Genomic DNA, 20,515 nt, shown 5'->3' with positions numbered 1-20,515 from the left:
TGTGAACTTGTAAATATCTACGCCCCTTGTAACTCTGACAAGAGAGCCAATAATTGGAGATTAAATCATGGTGTATAGCTTTTTACACTTACTGTTTCTCCACCCTTAAATTATTTCTAGTTATGTAACACATTTCTTCATGTCTGTTTATTGTTAAAGTACTGGTGACATGTGGCACTGAGGAAAAAAATTATAAAAAAAGATTCTAAGAAAAAAGAATAATTTTCATTGTTTTTTAGCATCTCTACTAGTCGTAGCATTATCTAGTATTGTTATTAATATCAAATTGCAACAATATTTAATGAGAACTGTTGACAAATTAGTTCTAAAGGTTTGTTTTTCCTCAAGTACTATATTTTCATGGAGCCAAAAATCCAGGGTATTTCTTTGTTTCATAAACATTCTTTCACTAAGACATTTCTTGATCTGCTTCAGTGCTGGTAATCATTACAAACTGGCTTGTAAATCCATAGGGGAGAATTACTGGAAATAAATGTGCAGCAGCCTTGTCATTAATACTGAGAAAAGAACATTTTTTACTTCCTTATGTCATTATTGGCCAGTGTATTAAAGTACTACAGATCCTTAGTGCTGGCTCACAGTATTCTACCCATCAATTCTCTCATTCTAGTGTGAGGAGGATCAACTTTCTTGATAGTGCCCTGTGTACCAGACACAGATTTGCTGAGAGTAGTGAGGTGCAGCAGCTCCATTTGATACTGTGGAATGTCTTTCTGAGACTGCAAACTGCTCAGCAGGGTGAGCAGTCCCACAGGCAGTTGGACATACTGAGGCGGGGTTTCCTTAGGGAGTAAGGCTGGACAGACAGCAAACACTCTGCAGCATTATTTAGAGGAAGAGGTGAATGCATTTCTTGTCATTATCTCTTAAAATTTGTCTTCAGCCTTCCCCACTTCAGTTGAATATACTATAGGAATTAGAGCAAATACACAGCATTACATAATTGATATAAACAACTCCGTAAATATTAGCCGCTTTCCAAGAATTTGAGTGTGTTTGAAATGCCAATCATGATGCAGTTCCTTGTGGACTAGTGCTCTGCATCTGGTAGTGGTACACAAGTGAAAAGTGGTTAAAAGTGACGTAGTTGGCAGCTAGTGTAATAAGTGTACTGCATGTGGAGGTTACTAAGACTAGTACACAGTGTTTGGTACAAAAGTAACCACTTCCACGCTCAGGCTTTCAATTTATCACGCTTCCGTTCATCTAACACGTCTTCTGTTCTGCAATGGTGCTTGTCAGCAATCACCTTTCGTTATTGAGGATGATACTGTCGACTCGGAGGAGGAGGTTTGTGGTGTATATATGTAGTATTTCCCCCTCTAGCTTTTTTGTGTAGGTAAAACAGTTGTTGCCTTTTCTGTGTGAACAGTAAGAACAGTAAATGGGGTTGTTTGGTTTTTTCTACTCTGAAGAGACGAAACTTAAATTTAGTAAAAGTAGCCTTCTTGTTTTCAACTTTTATTGTTAAAAACTTGCAAAATCAATTAATAGAGCTAAACTGCATATGTACCTGTGCTAGAGTTTGAAATCCTTAAATATTTTTTCTTGTGCTTTGCAGAACTAGCAATAAATTATTTTACATGAATATGTAGTTTTTGAATCTGTGAATCTTAATTCCTTGAAGTAGAAGTAATCTTAGACCTTTCAGACCTCAGCTATAGCTCATTGTTTATTGGTGCTCTGGACAACAAAATATTAGAGTCATTCTGAAAACTTTAGATGTACCCATTACTGTGTTATTAAAACCTTTTTGCCATGACAACAGGGAATTGTGTTTCTTAAGCTAAATCAAGCAATCAGTACTAGTAATTAGTGATGTCTTTGAGATCCTTAAATTTAGAATAAGGCACAGGTGAACTACAGATAAATAAAAGTGAAACCTCCTTAATTTCAGGGGGCAGGGAGGGAAGACAGTTGGTAATGTGCTCCAAGAGGCTACTGCAGAAACTGATTTTCATGGTCTTATGAGGCAGGTGTAGGTAACAATTAACGATGACTAAATTACTTCTGCTTTGGATTACAAACTTTAAAGTTTAGGTGTATGAGGTCAAAGTTCTGGCTGTTCCATAGAGAAAGTATTGTTGTTGCCTGTGTTGTTGGTGGTCTGTTTCTAGAATGCTCTTTGCATACATTTCGTATGTATTTATTTCTAATGGAAAATGAAGGGAGTATTTGCAGGGCTTAGTGTAATTCTGTACAGGGGACAGACTGCAACATCATAATTACTTCAAGGGGGACAGGCAGAATAGAATTTCCATTTAATTTGAGAAAGCTATGGGTAGATGTAGTATATCAAAATAACTGTTTAAACATGGTGAATCAAAAATCCTTAAGATTGATTCTTAATTCCGTATATTATCTGTGAGGTCCTGTAATGAATGTCAGTCTTAAATCTCATGGCAAATCTATGTATTCAGTTATGTAACTCTTTTTCTAGGATAAAATGCAGGTTGATCAAGATGAAGGTATTCAGAAAAGTCAAGCTGAACAACAGAACCAAGCCGAGGAGGAAACTGAAAATGCAGGAACCGAAACAAAAGTTTGTATTCAGTATTGATACAGAAATGTAACGCTGCTTCCCTTAGACTTGGCCCAGTACTCTCAAAGTTATTTATCTTCCTGGTTGCAATACATGAGACTGTATTTGGAGGAGTACAGCCCTATTGTAATGGTTAAGTTAGGAATTGTACCTTAGCACTTTCATTACCAACATATTATACTATGATTAAGACTTTGAAGTAAGTTTCTGTTATTTAACACAGTTTTATAGTGAAGATGGAATCTAGGGAAACTTGAAAACATTATGAAGAAGAATATGCAGTGTCTTTGTCTTTTGAACAAGTTTTCTCAACAGCTTTTCATGTTATGTTTAAAGAAATTAAATTTCACCTGTTTGGTTCATAACTAAGGTAGTGGTGATTCTGAATAGCAGAGGAATAATTTGTTTCTTCATTTACATATGGTTAATTTGTAGCTGCCTTGCTAGTTTCATTTGTCTCTCTTTTTTGTAGTAATATTCTTGAAAGTTTCTTGATAGTGTACATCTCTTCATAGGCTGCTTTTGGAGACAAGCAGGATCATCCAGCCCAACCAAAGGCTAAAACAAAAGTTAAGAGTATTGACCTACCTATACAGGCAAGCCTCTATAGACAACTGGGACAAGATCTTATCAATTGCTATATAGAAAATGAGGTAAGCAGCATAAATAGATGACCACTCAAATTAACGTCACTGTAAATAATTATCTAGAAAGTATTTGCAACCATAAACTTACCATCTAATTTAGAATTTCTTGGGGGTTTGTCCTTAATTGTAAGGGGGTTTGTTTTACTTGGGTTTTTTTTGGTGAGGTGAATCTTATTTCACTAGACTTAACTACCCACATCTCATGACTTTGACCTATCAGCCTGTTTTAGCTGAAGTATCAATTCCTTTCTTAGTCAGGAAGTGCCCAGGACTGCCAGTCAAGGCTGCACAGTGTGTTACAGGAATGCCAGTTGTTACTGCCTGACCTGAGCCTGGTCTGGAGTAGCAGTTTGCACACCTTTTGGTGCTTTACAAAAGTTGTGTCCTTAGTTACATCACATTTTTGCCCTTCAAGTCCTACATCAGCAGGGAAGTACTATAACATGTGGAAAACCTGCTGAGAGGCAGGTTCCTTTCTGAACTTTCTATGTATTATGTCTGTGAAGATTCTACCAGCATAAGCTTCTGTGTGAAAGATGGTCAGCCTGAAAAATAAAATAGGAAATAATATTCGTAGGGCAGAATGATTCCGAGTGACTTCCAAACCAGAGTCAAGACTTGTCTTCTAGTCCTGTCTGACCTGATCAGATCATAATTGATACCTGATTGATTTACATTGAAGCACTTGCCAAACAGCTTCCAAATATGAACTCATTTTTCCTCCCATTCCAGTTCTGTCTGCAGTGAAGATAATTTTAGTCAGTAATTGTGAATTAGCAGGCTTCTGCAGAGTTCTGTGGTAGAGTTTCAAGGTAGTAATGGCTAAGTTTTTCTCCACCCCAGGGGAAGATGATGATGCAAGACAAGCTTGAGAAAGAAAGAAACGACGCTAAGAATGCTGTTGAAGAATATGTGTATGACTTCAGAGACAAACTGTGTGGAGTTTTTGAGAAATTCATCACTGAAGAAGTAAGACTGGGCTATGTGTGTTAGCTGTTGGGATAAATTCCTTTGTATTTATAAGTTTTGAGTGTGGGTTATGTGGAGGTGGCAGGGGTCTCTTGGGCTTGTTTAGGAATACGAAATTGATTAACTTCACAGAAGTGAAGTTCAAACTACACTTACACCTGGCATGTGATGTGCAAGAATGCAGAGTTCTGTGTTGTCTAAGAAGCTTCTCAGTGGCAAGGAAAGATTCCAGATGCGGGTATAAAAGAAAAATCCTGTGGTGGGAGTAGGAAGGTGGGACACATCACCAGGAGCTTCTAAATGGCATGAACAGGCGAGAACAAAATGAAAATTAGCAAAAATGGAGTACTGATAGTGCTGTGTCTTGCTGTCTAATTTCATTAACTTAGAAATGTGATTTGTTTCCTCCTTAAAAGTATTTTGATCTCAGCATGCTGTTGATGAATAAAGCTGCACACTGCGCTTTTGCAAAAGCAGTATTGAAAGAACACTTGTCCTATCATAATTTCTCTGTAGCTTCCATTTAAATAAAGTGGCTGGTTTACAGTCACTGAGTAGTTGAAACAGCAGATGTCCAGCAGCAGTTTTAAGGTCTGGTCTCTGGATTACCGGGTCATCAACCCAGCAACTCACTACAGATGCCTTTCCAGTATAAACTCAAGGCTATGAGGCTGCCTTTCTCATACCAATTTCAAAGTAATCTCTTATATGAGTTTAGGAGATAGATAAGATCTTTATTTCTGAATAACTATATAGCAAATAGAGTCAAAACAATTCTAACTTCAACTATATATATATTATTATTATCCAAATTTGTCTCTTCTTCCATTCTGCTATCAGAGAACCTGAGAAGCAGAATTTTCCATGTAAAGATAATATGCAAGAATGTTATTAAGACATTCATATGCTTTCTTACAAAATTAATTCTGAAGCCACATAACTCCCATAAAATTCACCTGCAAACCAGATTAGTAGGGCTCTCCTGCCTCGTTCTGTAAAATCTTGGCTTTGAAGTCTGTTAATTACCATTTTCCTTCGCTATCGCTTTGAATGTTTTAAACTGACTGTAAACAGTTGTTTTTGAGTAGGGGGGTTTCTTCCTGCATTGGGGGAGAAGTCTCATTTGTCATGTTCTGTTCGCAAGTAGAGTGTATCCCTAACTTACTTCACAGGATTCAAACAAGCTGACCTTGATGTTGGAGGACACAGAAAACTGGCTTTATGAAGATGGAGAGGACCAGCCAAAACAAGTATACATGGATAAGCTTCAGGAATTAAGAGTAAGGCTTTCAGTTACTTTCTAGAAAAATCATACATGTGTTTGGAGGTGGGGATGTTTATATAAGTATACATGGCTAAAGTAGGCAAGGCTGTTTTAATGAGGGCTGTACATGTGCATACCCAGGTGTGAGGTTTTTTTAATCAATTAACTTTTAAGTATGGGCATCCAGATTGTATCTTGATGTGGTTTAGTTATGAAATGAACATAATATTTAGAACTAGGAATACAGTTTGTTTTAATGTCAGTTGTGCTCCTGATTTGAAAACAATCAAAATTAGACTAGACTGTCACTAGTGACAGTAAAATTAATTGCTGTGGGGATTTTCTGTCAGTCTTGTTACAGTCTGAAAGAGGCTGTTGAGGAGTTTGTGACTGCTTTCCCAGGTATTCAGAATTACACTCCAGAATGGGTGCTCTGGTTTTCCCGTTTTCAGTGGTGTTGTATTAGCTGTATCATAAAACTGAATTTTTGGTCTAATGATAAAGGCTGAAGAGCGCTTTAACAGCACATTCCACTGTATCATGATTAGGAATGAGAAACCCTAAAATACTTCAGTAATCTCATGGGAAGATGTGGATTCTGACGAATGACTAGCATACGTTTTGAGCACATCTCTAGTTCTCGGGCTCCAGCTGTTTTTCTCTGAAGTCAGATTTTTTTGGGTGGGGGTCAACTGATGGAGACAGCAGTGTCGATTCTGGCAACTGCTGCCTCGCCTAGATACCGCTAGTCAAGAGAAGGAGAAAATGGACAATACATAAAAGGAAAGTTTTCAGGTGACCTGCTTCAAAATTAAACCATCCATGTAAATCCTGTCTTGTTTCTCTTCTGAGTGCATTGTTCCAAATGCTCTTGTTGCTGAAAATAATGGCAAAATGCTAAGCCTAATACAGGCAGAGCGCTATTCCTGTGTTTAAACTTCAGAGGTTTGGTTTTTTTGTTGTTGTTGTACTAAAGCAAAATGCAGAGATTAAGCTCTTGAATGAGCGGGTAAAGGAATGATAGGCAGATTCCCTTCCAATGCCACATTTTATTCTTAGATCAGACTAAAGTAAACTTGTATTTGTCAGGATCTTTGTGCTTATGTTTCCAGAAATTTGGACAGCCTATTCAGGAAAGATACATGGAACATGAAGAGAGACCAAAAGTTTTAAATGAACTGGGAAAGAAGATCCAGCTCCTTATGAAAGCAGTAGAAGCATACAAAAATAAGGTAGAATTATTTAGGGAATGAACTATTAAGGGTGTTTTAATTTTGGTTTTGAGGGTTTTTTGTGTTTAAAAATAAATCCTATGGGATTCTCTGTTAAGCTGTTTTCAAATGCTTGGCTACTTTTTTTATGATGACCTATATATACCACTTGAAATGGCTGTCTCAAGTTATGGCTGTTACTCTTGTTCCTGTAACTTACTATCTTTTGGGGAAACTTACTCAAACTACAGTGAATCTCAGGTGTGTTTTTTTCTTGCAACTTCATTCCTAACCTGTGCTTCAGCACTGGGTGCTTAAGATCAAAATTTCACATGTCTAAAAACAATGTCCTGTCTTGTTCTACATTCTTCATACTAAATGCTTGTTAAAATATTTCTAGTGGGTTGTAGCAATGTTATCCTATTCATTATGTGTCCATGAGATTCCTAATTGGGTGAGAAGCAAATATTAATTGATGATACAAATATCTCTCTCTGTAGGATGAAAAATATGATCACCTAGATCCTGCTGAGATGGAAAAAGTTGAAAAATATGTTACTGAGGCTATGAATTGGTTGAACAGCAAAATGAATGCTCAGAATAAACTAAGTCTAACTCAGGATCCAGTTGTCAAAGTGGCAGAAATATTGACAAAATCTAAGGTAAAGAAAAAAGTACATGTTCCATTCTATTTAGTTTTTCTTTAACAGGATTTTGGGGTTTTCTTTAACAGGATTTTGAGCTCTGTATTGAGATAGAACATACTAGACCTGCAGAGTGTTCACGCAATGTAAAGATCCATACAGAGGGATCGGCAGTTTTATCAGTGTTCAGTTCTGGCCCTTGATTTACAGCAGAGCCCCTGAATAACCCTTTTTAAAATACTCTGAGTTACAGCACCAGGCTTGCTAGAAAATGGATTACCGTGTAAGCTTTTAACGGATTGGAAAGCTCTTTAGCTAGTACAAGGTTATATTTTACATTTCTAGACTTGACAGAATTGAAAAGTCGAGGCCTTGAAGATCAAATTCTAGGTCATTATGAACCTGAAACAAATTTGAGATATTCTAGTTTAATGTGATTACTGTGCCACCAAATGAACTTGTTCTCTCACTTCTGTTACAACTAGGAATTGGATAGCTTCTGTAATCCTATTATATACAAGCCCAAACCGAAGATAGAACCTCCCAATGATGGGCAGGCAAAAGCTAGCGGGGAACACAATGGACCAGTGAACGGACAGAGTGGTACTGAAACAAAACCTGAACCAGCGAAGGACAATTCTCAGCAGACCAAACCACCCGGAGAAATGGAAGTGGACTAAATCTTGCATTTCTTATACTTAATTAAAATAGTGCAAGTAACCACAGGGTCCATTCTTTTTGTCTCACATGTTTAGTTACTCTTAGCCAACCTTCTGTCATTTGTTGCTGAGTAGTTTTGAAAGTGTTTTATATCAAGTACACCTCCGATGTTCATTTCCACTGATGCTGCTTATGTGGAGCTTTAGCCAAATGTAGATTGTATACGTCAGTTTAAGCTTTCCCAATATATTTTATATCAAACCTACAGAATTGATATATAAATGGCAACAATCTACCTTATTTAAAGCTTTTATTGTGGATAAACCTCAGCTCCTTTATTCAGGAAAGGATACTGTATTGCACTACTGATGCTCAAGTGTAGATCTAATTGCATCTTTATTTTGGAAAAATATTGGAATTGAAGTGGCAAAACTTGTCACTTGAAGCACTGACCTTTTCTAGTTATTGTATTGTTATAATTTAAATATTGAAATAGGTTAGTTGGCATACTAGTCCATCTTGTTGATGTACCATGAGAATTGTACTGTCTTTTTCATATAAACTGAATAATACAAGCTTAAACAATTTTTAGATTCCCATACCACTAACAATCTTAGTTACAGAATGCTAGCGTAATGGCTCTGCCAAGTGCTGAGATTAAGTGAACAGTCTCAGTGCGCACTGCTGTACATAACGTACTGTGCTTATAGGATGATGCTAATGATCATAGTATGGAGCGGTAGGATGTACAAGGACTGTTGCATAACTTTCCATAGAAAATGTCTTGGTGCACATATTACTATTTCCACTTCTTTAGTTTTGAATGAAATCTACATCTTTGTCACATGCTGCAGAGGAAAAACAACAAACTGCTGTGCGAGCTGGATATTGGCACCCTGATTTTTCAGGTTGCTTAAACGTTGTTTCTTACAAACTTGAAAGAAATACTGAGAGCTTACTTAAGCCTTGGTACCCTGCATGTAAACCTTTTGGTCAAGGATCTAAACAAAAGAGCTTACAAAGCAAACTGGATATTATTATCCCAAAGACAGAATCTACTTGATGAACTTGCATAGCTTACCAATTAATCTTTGGTCATTTACTTGATCTAATGAAAGTGTCTATAACGTATTACACAGTTGAGTCACTATCTTCTTTGATGCATCTTAGATGTTGTCACAGTCCAGTGTATGTTCATATTTTCCGAATGCTTCTGTCAGTCACGGAGGTACTGTAGCACTTGCCAGAGCAAGTCACTCTTCTTTTGACTTGAAACAACTCTTCTACTACCAGAGTAGGCTACTCTTGACCTAAGAAACCACTTTTCATAGTTAGCATAAGAGACTGAGATTAGTTGCAGTGTACCTCTTCAGTGACTTGAGCTTCATTGTAGAAATAAGTTTAGGTGTTCAGGTGTTAATTGGGCATTTCTGCAGCAGTTCTCCTGTAGCAGTTTGGTGCTGTTGTAAACAAGTGAAGGGTCATGCTCTTGTTTGTCTCTGACAGCCATTTTATCTCCAGCCATGCCCTTCATGTTCTACCACTGTTCATGCTACAGAGAGATTCTGTGACCCAAGCTGTAGTTAACAGAGGTGAAATGTACTTGCACATCTTCACGTGAAAAGGAAGCAGCATTTACAGCTGCATACAAACTAGCTCGAGTGCTAGAACTGCATCTTCATGACTGACATCAAGTGACGGAGGTGCACGTACTTCTTTTTGCTCTGCTGTTCCTCCTTTATACAATCAATTGTGGATGGTTCGCATCTTGAGTTTACATATTCAAAGCCCTTGAACAAAAACTGAGTGACCTTGAAGAGAGCTGCAGCTGCTCGGCAACCTCAGTCTTGAATTCTGCTCCTGTAGCCACGCATCTTTGGTATGGAGGGGGTGACTGCACTTCCGGTGTCAGCTGTCCTGAGTCAAAGTTGGGGCAGGACTGAACTAGCTTTGGTCCCATAGACTTTAACATCATTAATATATTAAATGGCTTTACCACGGCAATGTAATGAGTAGCATCTCTTAAGTATTGGCTTCCTAAAACCCATCTATGTGTTACTTTGTGTGTTAAACTTCTGATACCTGGCTCAAACACTTACACTCCAGTGTAAGCTCGTCAATAGCTAAAAGGTCATGTGTAAGAACAGAAAGTCTTCTGCTTATTGTCATCAAATGTTCAATATTACATTACAAATGTTTCAGGCTATTATGCATAAAGGCTGGAATAATTCTACAGCAGCTTAATATAGCAATTGTAAAGGCAGATATGGTTAAGACAAGCAATTGTAGTAAGGTTTTCTTACTAGAATAGGGTGGGGTTTTTTTGCTGTGCATCTGCTCTGTCTCTATATCCCTGGTGAAAAGGAATGCTGTCCAAAGACTGCAGACAGCAGCTGGTTGCTGATAGCACACTGCTTGTTAAGAATCCCATTTGGAGGGCAAACCTGTTCTTTCTGTAGTGAGCTTCACCTAAACGTGTGAGTGTATGACTTAAGATGTAATCTGTTTTCTGTTACAAAGAGGACATTTTACCAGGACACAGATTAAAGGTTCTCAAGTACTTACATAAACTATGCAAAACTTGAAAATGAGGTTTTGTGTATTGGACTCAAGTGAGTTCTCCCTGACAGCACCAGAATGAGCATCTTGCAACATAAGTTTTGCTAAGGTACCAACAGTAGTATGCTACTATGCATGTGGTATATTTTTAAAAGCAGGTGTTCATTGCTAACATCATCTTTGAGACTTTCTATTGAGGGCAAGATACATTTCTCATGTTTGAAAATGTTTCCTCCATCTCCCAAAAAAGAAAAAACAGGAAGCCATGCTATCTTTGTAAAGGCAGTAGAGTTGTGGGGTGGTGGTTTGTGGTTGTGGGGTTTTTTTTAAGTCTTGTTAATCACAGTCTACAACTTTTACATAAAAAGTTCAGTTATAAAACCGCATAAATACTTGTATTTTACCAGTAACACCTTTCTTCTTTCCTTTAAAAAGCACAGATTCCCTCCTGTTTTGAGCATTAATGAACTTGCTCAAGAAATGGCTTTCAAATCAGTTTGCTTTACTAAACCAAGTTGGTGCTAGCTGCTTTACAACAGATTCGTGGCTTCCTTTCCACATCATTTATTATACTGGTTAAGATTCAGGATTTTCTTTGAACTTCATGCAGATTTTTTAACAATCCCTTGAAGTTAAACTTCTATACTCCTCTTTCTTTCAACTGACAAGGGAGCTAGATGATAAAATAACAGCTGCCTGCCTTGTTTGGTCTGAATTTGAATGAAGAATCCTTTCCCTCCTTTGCTTCTGGCAGTGTTCCTCTTTCCCTGTTTAAATATTGCCTTTGGGGCATGCTTGCAAAACTTGGAGTAGGCAGTTGGATCCTGAGATCCTGAATCCTCCAAGCTGTTTAAGTGAAGCACCTGACTAGTGTTACCATACCGGCTTCACAGGACAATTTGGCAGAATGAGGGAGAAGGTGCCCTTGTGTGTTGGGTATGGCTGCCCGCTCAGGGAGCTGCTGTGTTGCTGCTGAAGCAGACAGGCCTGCAGCTCTGGAGTTGTGTGGGCAGTCAGAGGGTACCGCTGCTGCAGTGGCCACTACAAAGTGTTTTATTCTTCTGCTTCAAAGTGAAAGCTGTTAATCTAAAGCACCCAGTCTCTCTGTTGGTAAGATTCCTTTGTATCTCCAGCATTGGAAAGTATTTCATATGTTTCTAAGTCATCTCAGTGTGCTGAGCTCCAGTCTCTGCTATAGATTCTTCCTGTTACTGTTCTCAAATACTCTGTAATTCAGTGGGATTTTTCACTGTAAGGATTAGGTATAATTTCAGGAAACAGGCAAGGAACTGGCAGGAAACTTCTTCCTAAGTATTGACATTATTGTGAGAACTTTACAGTTGTAACAGACATTGGAATCTTTGCAGTTATCAAGGCTCTGCTTGTCCATGCCTTTCAGTTAACCAACACTAGCTTCCAAAAACTTGAAACCATTTTACAAATATGCTGCATTTGCTGGCTCAAAGCACCTAGCCGGCTGCCATAAGAAAACAAGTTCAATTCATTTCCCACAGATGAGTTTCAGCGTGAACCTCATTCCTCAAAACAGGGTTCTCATTTGTGTGTCACACTGTAATACTTCAATATGCTGACTTCTGTGAGCCCTTCTAAACTGAGGCCCAGATGCCCACACTTGGTTGTGGCTTAGTATAGTGGCTACATGCACTAAAGGTGCTTACATCAGCATTTTCTTTAACTGGATGGAGGAATATTATGTTGTCTCTTAGAATTTTTTTGTTACGCTGTTTTCTCGCCTTTCAGGCACCAGAAGACAGAAATGCTCTGTCAAAAGAGGTAGTAAAACACATGTTGCTTAACAAAAGGCAGTTATTACCTTGTAAATTTTCATTTCAACTCCCAAGATAACACTTGGGTTATAAATACAAACTGTTAGTAGGATAGAGGAAGTTTGTGGTAGCTAACTCTTAGCTCAAGTCTTAATTTTCCACAGTTGAAATTTGAAGATTGCAGTCACCTATTACATACACATGTAAATAGCCAGTGCAAACAACTTCATGTGACTACCAGCCCTGTGGGATACTAAAACAGGAATGTGTTCATGTGACTTAACTGATAGAGTTATTAAACCCTGTTTTACATCTTCCTGGTCAGAAGTAAATATATCAAGCAATGAAAAGCAGGAATCACTGCAATGTGATCTACGATGAGTCATTTTAAATGAAAAGCGATGAAGAGCTATACCTACCAGCCATCTCGACAAAGTGCTGAAATGGTTAAATTAAATTAATAGAAAAGGTGGTATTCCCTGAATGTTGCATAGTTGGAAGAGTTTGTTTACATAGTCTAAACATATCTCCACAGGATGGGGGGAGGGAAGAGATGGGAGTGTTAGAATTCAAAGCAGTGTTTTAAGTATGCAAAATGTTTACTATGTATGTAAATGGGATTCTTATTAGTGACAGACCATGTGCATATTGACAATACTTCAATTTATTTTTGAATGGCAATATGGATTGTCAAGGTTGTGTATAATTATAATAAATATATAAGCTGCTACTTGAACCATAAGTGACCAGGCAAGACCTCATTTTTTCTGAAAAGAAGCTTTATGTGCAGTCACGGCTTGAGATAATGTATGGTTTGCCCAAAAGACCACAGGTAAGAAACAGACATTTCTGGTGGCTCACCCTACTCTGCTGGCTTAGGTGTGATTTCTCTCAGGCTTCTCTCTGTCCCAGTCAGCTGCAGACTCTTGTCCTACCAAACCCTACCAGATAAGTTACCTAGAAATACCGTGACTCCACTCCAGCATACCACTGCCTTGCCTCTGGGAAACTCTGCTCATTTTCACATCGGCAGTCACATTTGTGCCGTTGGATAAGCATGAATTGCCAAATTTCAAGTAATTAATCTCCCATGACTGATCTAGTGCAACATATAAACAAGTTCAAAGCATAGTCTTCCTGCATCTTGAACTGCTTGGGAAAAGTGATGGCTTCAGGCATTGTTGGTTCTCTGAGAAGATCCTGAAGCGCAGCAGTGAAGCACCAGTCCATGGGCTTACTCCAGGAGTTCTTCCATGTCTCAATAACATCTAACAGAATATTTCAGTGATATTTGTTTCACAGACAAGGTTTGGGACTTAGGGGTATGGAAAGGTCCTTCCTTAAAAAAACCCAACATATATACATGCATGTATGCTTATGCATATGTATGCATATATGTAAAAATATATTATCTGAATTCCTCTCCATGTGCTTAACAAGTCAGTATTGGGGAAAATACCGTCCTTAACCTACTTTGCCATCTGAGCATCTCAGACCAGTCAATTAGCTGGTTTACACTCCAGTATGTATCAGCTGTGCAAGGATGCTCACAATCAAGAGAACTGTTCCACTGTTATACTGCAAAAGAGGAAAATAAACTGTTCTAGCAAAATTAGTTAAACATAAAAAGAAGTTTGAGGTAATCAGCTGATATTCTGAAGGAATTCCAAGGAACAGCCATGATGTCACACTAATGATACTTGCATCAAAATATTGAAATACATTGTGAAGAAGTAGATTTCAAATTTCATCTGAAAAACAGCTTCTCTGGTGCTGTAATATCCTAATGCTACCTCAAGGAGCTGACTTGATGGAGCTTCAGGGAGAAAAGAGCTGCCTACAGAATAAAACCAATTTATTCCCAGAGATGCACGATTGTCACAGAGCTTCTGAAACAAGGTCCCAGTGATCATTACCGTGACTCCAAGTAAATATTAACCTTTACTTCCTCAGATTAACTCTGTCTTGCCTTCTTTATTCTCCCTAGAAATATCAGTGTGCCCTTCCTTTGATAAGAAATTAATTGCATCTTCAGTAGTGCTGAAGCACTTTGAGTCACAAAGAAGAAAACGGCGTTTTCTATAGCAAGCACATTTTTAAACTACTAGTCAAGAGTATTTTACTTCCAAATTTGCCCAGAAAATACTCTCATCCTTACAGATTCAAGAAGGAGATAGCTAGTGGAAGGTAAATCAGCAGAGAAAGAAAATAATCCATTATTTGTTAGACACAATTAAAAGCTCCCCAAAACATCACAGAACAGATGCAAGAGTTCTGAAAATGCTGTTTTTTCTCTCATACATATTTTGTGCTGCAGCACTGAACTTGGCTAACTTTTCAGTAGAAAAATATTCTCAGCTGAGATGTGAACAGCACAGGTTGGGAACCCTGACTTCCCCACCACATACCCCAAACACTACCTTTCCCAATCCTCCATTGCCCCTGCTGGTACTATTGGGCTGATACGTCGTTGAAGAAGCTTTCAAATATACTGTATCCTTGATTATACTCTATCCTTGATTATACTCTTCTGATCCACTTAAATGACCTTAGCAGATATCACTACCCAAGGGATCCAGCTGCTTTGCTAATTCAGCTGCTTGCCTGCTAACTAAGCACTAGTTACAAACAGAAATTTACAAAAATCAAAATTTCTGCCATAATACCCTAGGGAAATAATTAATAGATTTTCATTTAAACTGGTTATTGGCTCTAGGCAGAAAAATCTCTCCTTCGGTTTTAAGTTTGTATCACTTTACAAGGCGCAACATCATCCATAAGGGGACACAATGCAAATGGTAACCCACAAGTATCTGCACTGATTTGAAACCCCTTCATCTCTGTGGGGATGTTATTTTCACTTTGGTGTGAGGAATTGTTTTCATTGATGTAAGCAAGGTTTGTGAAGATTCTGTTATGAATTTAATGACAATTCTAGAGTCTTCTTCAGAAACAGGTCAAATACTGAGACCACCCTTTCTCACAGAAGTTAATTTAACTTGCAAGTTTCCTCTATTAGGAACTATCACTTAACGATCACAAGTGCTGTACAATCAAAAGAATGACAGAAAGTGCATCTGGAAGTAAAATTTAGAGGTTATTTAGTGCACCTAAGTGCATCAAGACAAAAATAAAAATGGTGTACTTGTCCTAAGAAATGTGTGTTCTGCTTTTCTCAAAAATGACAGACTTCATCATCTCAAGATACACTTTGTTACAGTGAGAATACATTTGCTGTTACACTTTGTTACAGTGAGAATACACCAAAAAAAAAAACAAAACACAAAACCAACCAAAAGCTTTTAAAGATGTTTTCTTGCTAAATGGATTTTATAGCTATTGTAAGGGATGGAGCATTAGCTATTGCTGTCAACAGTGAGAAGGAGCTATACAGCCCCCAGCTCTGCTATGATTTCCAGTCTATGAACAAGTGTTCTTTTTGGCAAGCCTATGTAGACCAAGTTCTGCAGGGAAAAATACTCAGTATGTATATGCAAAACACTGAGTACTGTTGGATCTTGCTCTGTTCTTTACTGTCGTATAGTTAAAGAACAGAAACATTTCATTTTCAAAAGATATGCATATAAGGCACCTAATTGCCATTGAGAAGTTCAATGTTAGGAAAGAACAGGGAAGCACTATACTGTAAATCACAACTAATAATTGCTTTTGCAATTGTGTTTGCTCTCTAGCAATGACACAAAGATCCTTCCATAGCCATTCCATCTACAACCTACTGATATCCACTGATGTACAGAGTTATAAAGAAGATATAAACAAATATAGTCAAGAGTGGGGAAGTCCCACATACAACTCCCAAATGCAAATGACTAACACATAGAGAGGCTGATGGAGGAACACACACTAAACTTGCAGAGAAGACAATAAAAAAAACCTCTTTTCACAGTGATTCATGTCCTGCTTAAGAACACAGCACAATCTGGTACTGTGTTCCAAACAGCAACAAATACAGCAGACACAACCAAGGCAGTGGTTAAATTAGCAAAACATCCCAATGACCTAATTGTTTCCATAACAATATGGGCATGATGTCAGCCTGGCTCTAGTGGCAAATCCGTGATTAATCACATGCTTGGTATCTACAGAGACAGGACTCAACTGTATCACACAGTCACAAACACAGAAACACCATTAAGATGTACAAAGATATGAGAGGAAAAACGCTTATGCTGGCATCAACAGTGAAATTCCAGAGCGTAATCTCACTGGACTACCAGATGCTGGCATTGTAGTCCAACACAATTAGAAAAACCAGAATATCCACCTGGCTTTGACAGCATTTATATAAGCAATATAGTATACCTGTAACACAGACTTAAGGACATTACGGCAGGGCCACCGTCAATAGGAGGGTTCAAGGTTGGAATATCCATAAAAACTGTATTAGTCATTGACACAAAGCCTTATGACATACCAAGGATTTTACTCAAATCAGAATATGTTTAATAGCTAGTATTTCAGAAACAATCATTCTTTGTGCAAACTATTTTTTCTTTCACTTACATTACAAATAACTCCACCCACACTCCTCAGTTAAGGATGAAACACGCTGTCGGTTTTACAGATGAGCAAACTGAATCACATGGCTGACAAGTTGGACTTGTTTCTTAATGATATGGATTTAAATTTTAAAAATCCTTCTCTGAAATGAATGGATTTTCATCAGCATAAAGGTATGGTAGGTGAGAGAATAACCTTTTAATTGTATTCTTTTCTTGATCAACATGGCAGTGGCAGGGTAGTTACAGGATGGAGTTTCAAGCTTTTCTTCTGTCTGAAACAGCCATTCCCTCTGCAGAACTCATCATCAGACAGACAAATGAGAATCACGGCCCCTTCCTGGGAAAGGTAAAGTGTCAAAAATTACATGGCTCTCAAGATATTTGTTCAACTCCCAGTCTCTCACAACTCATACATTCTGACATCTAAATTCACATCTTTCCTTTGAGCATGAACACTTTAGAGAGAAATGTCACTCTCCTGAGCAGCTGCAGGATCTCAAGTGGAAAAAGTTTTTATTGTTTTTGGGTTTTTTTTTGTTATTGTTGTTGGTTTTGTGGGTTTGTTTTTTTGTTGTTTTGTTTTGTTTGTGGTTTTTGGGTGGGTTTTGTTTGTTTGGTTGGTTTTTTAAAAAAAGCTTTGGCTATTGACAGAAAAAACAGATTGTACTGCACTGCAGCAACACTATTGTTTTGTCAGCCTTAAGCAATAAAGTATCATGGGTATAAATATGCCATGGAAAGTTCTCAAGGAAAACCAGTCTGGTATCTTAATGGTAGGAAAGAATATCAGGGGGGAGAACTAAGAGCTCAATAATTAAAGCTGAGCATAGGTTTTTGCTTAAGAAAGGAGTTTCAAAGCTAAGTCTACATACTGCTTCTTGTACCTTCCAACTTCAGTCACATTGTAAGGATATCCCTGTCAGTTTTAAACTGCCTTGTTCAAGTACTGCTCTAGCCACGTGAGCACAAAGCTCAACACAGGCTTATCAGTCCTGAAACACAGGCCCAACCTCAGGCTTTACTAAAAACTAGGCACCTGCTGTTGTCAGAGAAGTGGCACGCAGGCAAAGCCATTTGGTCGAACTATTATTGAGACAGGAACACGCAGGAAAAAAACCAACCTGACACTATGTGAATTTTACTGAGGAAAAAATATTATTCCTATTTTCCCTTCTATTCATTATGAGTAAGGCTGTTTACTATTAAGCTGGAAATGTCACAGAAGAAATGCAACTTCATAGTTTCTGAAAATTTTAAACTGCAACCTGGGAATCAAATGGAACCTTTGTACAAAGCTATCCAGCTTCTCTAATTGCAGTAGAACTATAGCTGCTTATGTTCAGACTTGAATATAGTTGACTACAGCTTCTGCCCTCAGAAAGCACTGTCCTGTGTTTGCTTCAGAGGAGTCGCATGGTCTACGCAGGCACTTCCAATATATTTTCAGTCAAGATGGTCAAAAATAACCATTTAGTTAGTGATCAGTTGTATTGCTAGAACTGACAGTAATCTTATTCTCTTTTTTTGCTAAGCCCCTCTTATTTTAGAGAAAGCTGAGGATGTCACAGCTGGGCAAGCCTCTGCAGTTACATGAATGTCACAGGTTGTTTAAAATACAGTGATGGTCACTTCAGATCATTTATTCACTCAAAGAACTTCTGTGCTTCATGTGCAAGAAGGTAATACTTGATGCCTCAGTGGGTGATCATGGAAGCTCATAGTACAAATAAATACACCTCATAATGCTATGCTGCATCTGACAGGCACATATGTTTCCTCCTACAATTTAATTAACTTTACTGCCAGCATGAAGCATAAAGACTGGTAAATCCATTTGTTCTCTTTTGACAAATGAGCAAAATAAACAGTACATCCTACAAAGGCAAATTAACTTTTTTACCCATGATATCTATACTCATAAAATAAGGGGTTTTTAACTCTAAAAGACTGCTCAGCTATAAACACTCCATTTTTTATCAAAAGCATTGCTTACTATGATCCTGTCTTCCTGTTTGAAGGCATTAAAGTGCAGTTCAAAATCCATTGTTTTCTATTCAGTGACCTTTTTGCATTCTATGGAACAGGTGCAAACTTCATCTGCTTACAGTAAGCTCAGTGTACAGGTAAGTGCAAAGATCTGAGTTCTGAAAACATCTAAGTAAAAATGCTAATTAGAAAAAGTATTAAAATATAATATAAGACAATAGTTGCTCTCTTGACTGCTCCATAATTCCATATGACTTGGAAACATCATTATCAAAGGAATTGTACCTAAGGGAGCAGTCTACCTTTGCAAATAAAACTAGCTGTCAACTCTGGCAGTTACACCCCCTGCTGGCAATGGAATATTCAACAAGGAAGACCAAAGAAACCCCTAGAGCACGTCTAAATAAATGAATGTGTTAGGTAGTGTATCGGGAGGGGGGAGAAATGGTATTGCATTGGGCAAAGATAAAACCAGACTAGTGAATCCCCAGATACCAAACCACAGCGAGCATATGCTTCAGCTAACATGTATCTGTGGAGTTGAATCTCCAGTGTACCGAGTCACTCAGCTGACAGAGAACAGGGAAAGAAACACAAGATGTAAAGGTTTACAGAGCCAAAGACAAACAGCTAAAATTCCACACGTGTATGAACTGGACACAAGTGTCACCTTTGGATACTGGGAGGCTCAAGATAGAAAGAAATTGTAGACTGAGGCCCTTATATGAATAAAATGCATTTGCAATAAATTGATCTTGCAGGATTACTCTCAACACATTTTGGCAGGCTGAATTAAGCATAGATAAAGTCTGAGGTGGAATGCCCCTTTTGTAAGCCAAAAATTAAGAGATTTTTGGTTTGATTTGGTTTGGGTTTTTTTTCCAAATGATCTTCTGAGTCATAGGAGAACACTAAATATTTTGGAGAGTTTGTAACTTACAAAACAAAATAAATTTACAAACACTGAAGGCGTGGATAACAACCATAAGGAATAGGCCATATGCTCCTAATCCAGCACAGTCAGAGCCAAAGTTTCTAATAAGATTTGCTCCAAACATCAGCATAATCAAGACACAGAGGTTTTGTTCTCACAAGTTTTGGCATGGTGTCTTTTAAGATAAAGCATGTAAGTAGCAAGACATTTTAATGCTCATCTGTAAGATGCATTTATGGCAAATAAGAAGCACAATGTGAAGACTGCAGACCACTGTAAACAGCAAGCATCTAGCAAGCATGTTCCAAAATAAATGATAAAACTGTTGAAATGCCAGAGTGAAACAAGCAACCAGTAATGAATTGTTACTGACAGAAACATTGCCTTTCCCCACTCAAATTTTCATCAGACAGATGATTCTAAATACCAAGAGCAAGGTTTCTCATCTCTGAAAGCAAAGCTCAGTTGTCTTACTGAAAGGTGAGCTCTGAAAGCATTTGTGTGGGTGGGCAACAAAACAGAAGAAAATTTTCATTTGATGAAGTTTCATATTCTTTGTGGAAAGAAAGAAAGAGAGGTATCCAAGCCTCCATGATCACGTACTTTCCCTTGAATAAAATAAATGAATAAAATGTACACTACAAAAAACATTGCAAATATAATGAGTCCTCCCCTGCCCAATTTTTCTAGCAGTGCCATCCAGAATGAAGAATAGAAGAAAAAACTGCCTGTGTGGTGTCGTTTAGAAAGTAACTGGAAGTGGCTCTT

The 20,515-nt window shown here is 37.9% G+C and overlaps 1 protein-coding gene across 1 annotated transcript in view; it reads left to right on the top strand.

Moving 5' to 3' along the window:
* HSPA4L (heat shock protein family A (Hsp70) member 4 like) overlaps nucleotides 1–13,046 on the top strand; it is a 29,055-nt gene extending 16,009 nt beyond the window's left edge. The window contains exons 13-19 of the mRNA XM_065062085.1: nucleotides 2,462–2,563; nucleotides 3,079–3,216; nucleotides 4,054–4,179; nucleotides 5,352–5,459; nucleotides 6,556–6,675; nucleotides 7,155–7,316; nucleotides 7,784–13,046. Coding sequence (XP_064918157.1) covers nucleotides 2,462–2,563; nucleotides 3,079–3,216; nucleotides 4,054–4,179; nucleotides 5,352–5,459; nucleotides 6,556–6,675; nucleotides 7,155–7,316; nucleotides 7,784–7,978 — 951 coding nt within the window. The 3' untranslated portion in view covers nucleotides 7,979–13,046. The remainder of the gene's footprint in view (nucleotides 1–2,461; nucleotides 2,564–3,078; nucleotides 3,217–4,053; nucleotides 4,180–5,351; nucleotides 5,460–6,555; nucleotides 6,676–7,154; nucleotides 7,317–7,783) is intronic.
* The last annotated feature ends 7,469 nt before the right edge of the window (nucleotides 13,047–20,515 follow it).

The sequence above is a fragment of the Columba livia genome, chromosome 4, assembly GCF_036013475.1.
Source record: "Columba livia isolate bColLiv1 breed racing homer chromosome 4, bColLiv1.pat.W.v2, whole genome shotgun sequence".
NCBI classification, from domain to species: Eukaryota; Metazoa; Chordata; class Aves; order Columbiformes; family Columbidae; genus Columba; species Columba livia.
The sequence above is the reverse complement of the archived record's forward strand: the minus strand, read 5'-3'. Positions and strand labels throughout refer to the sequence as shown.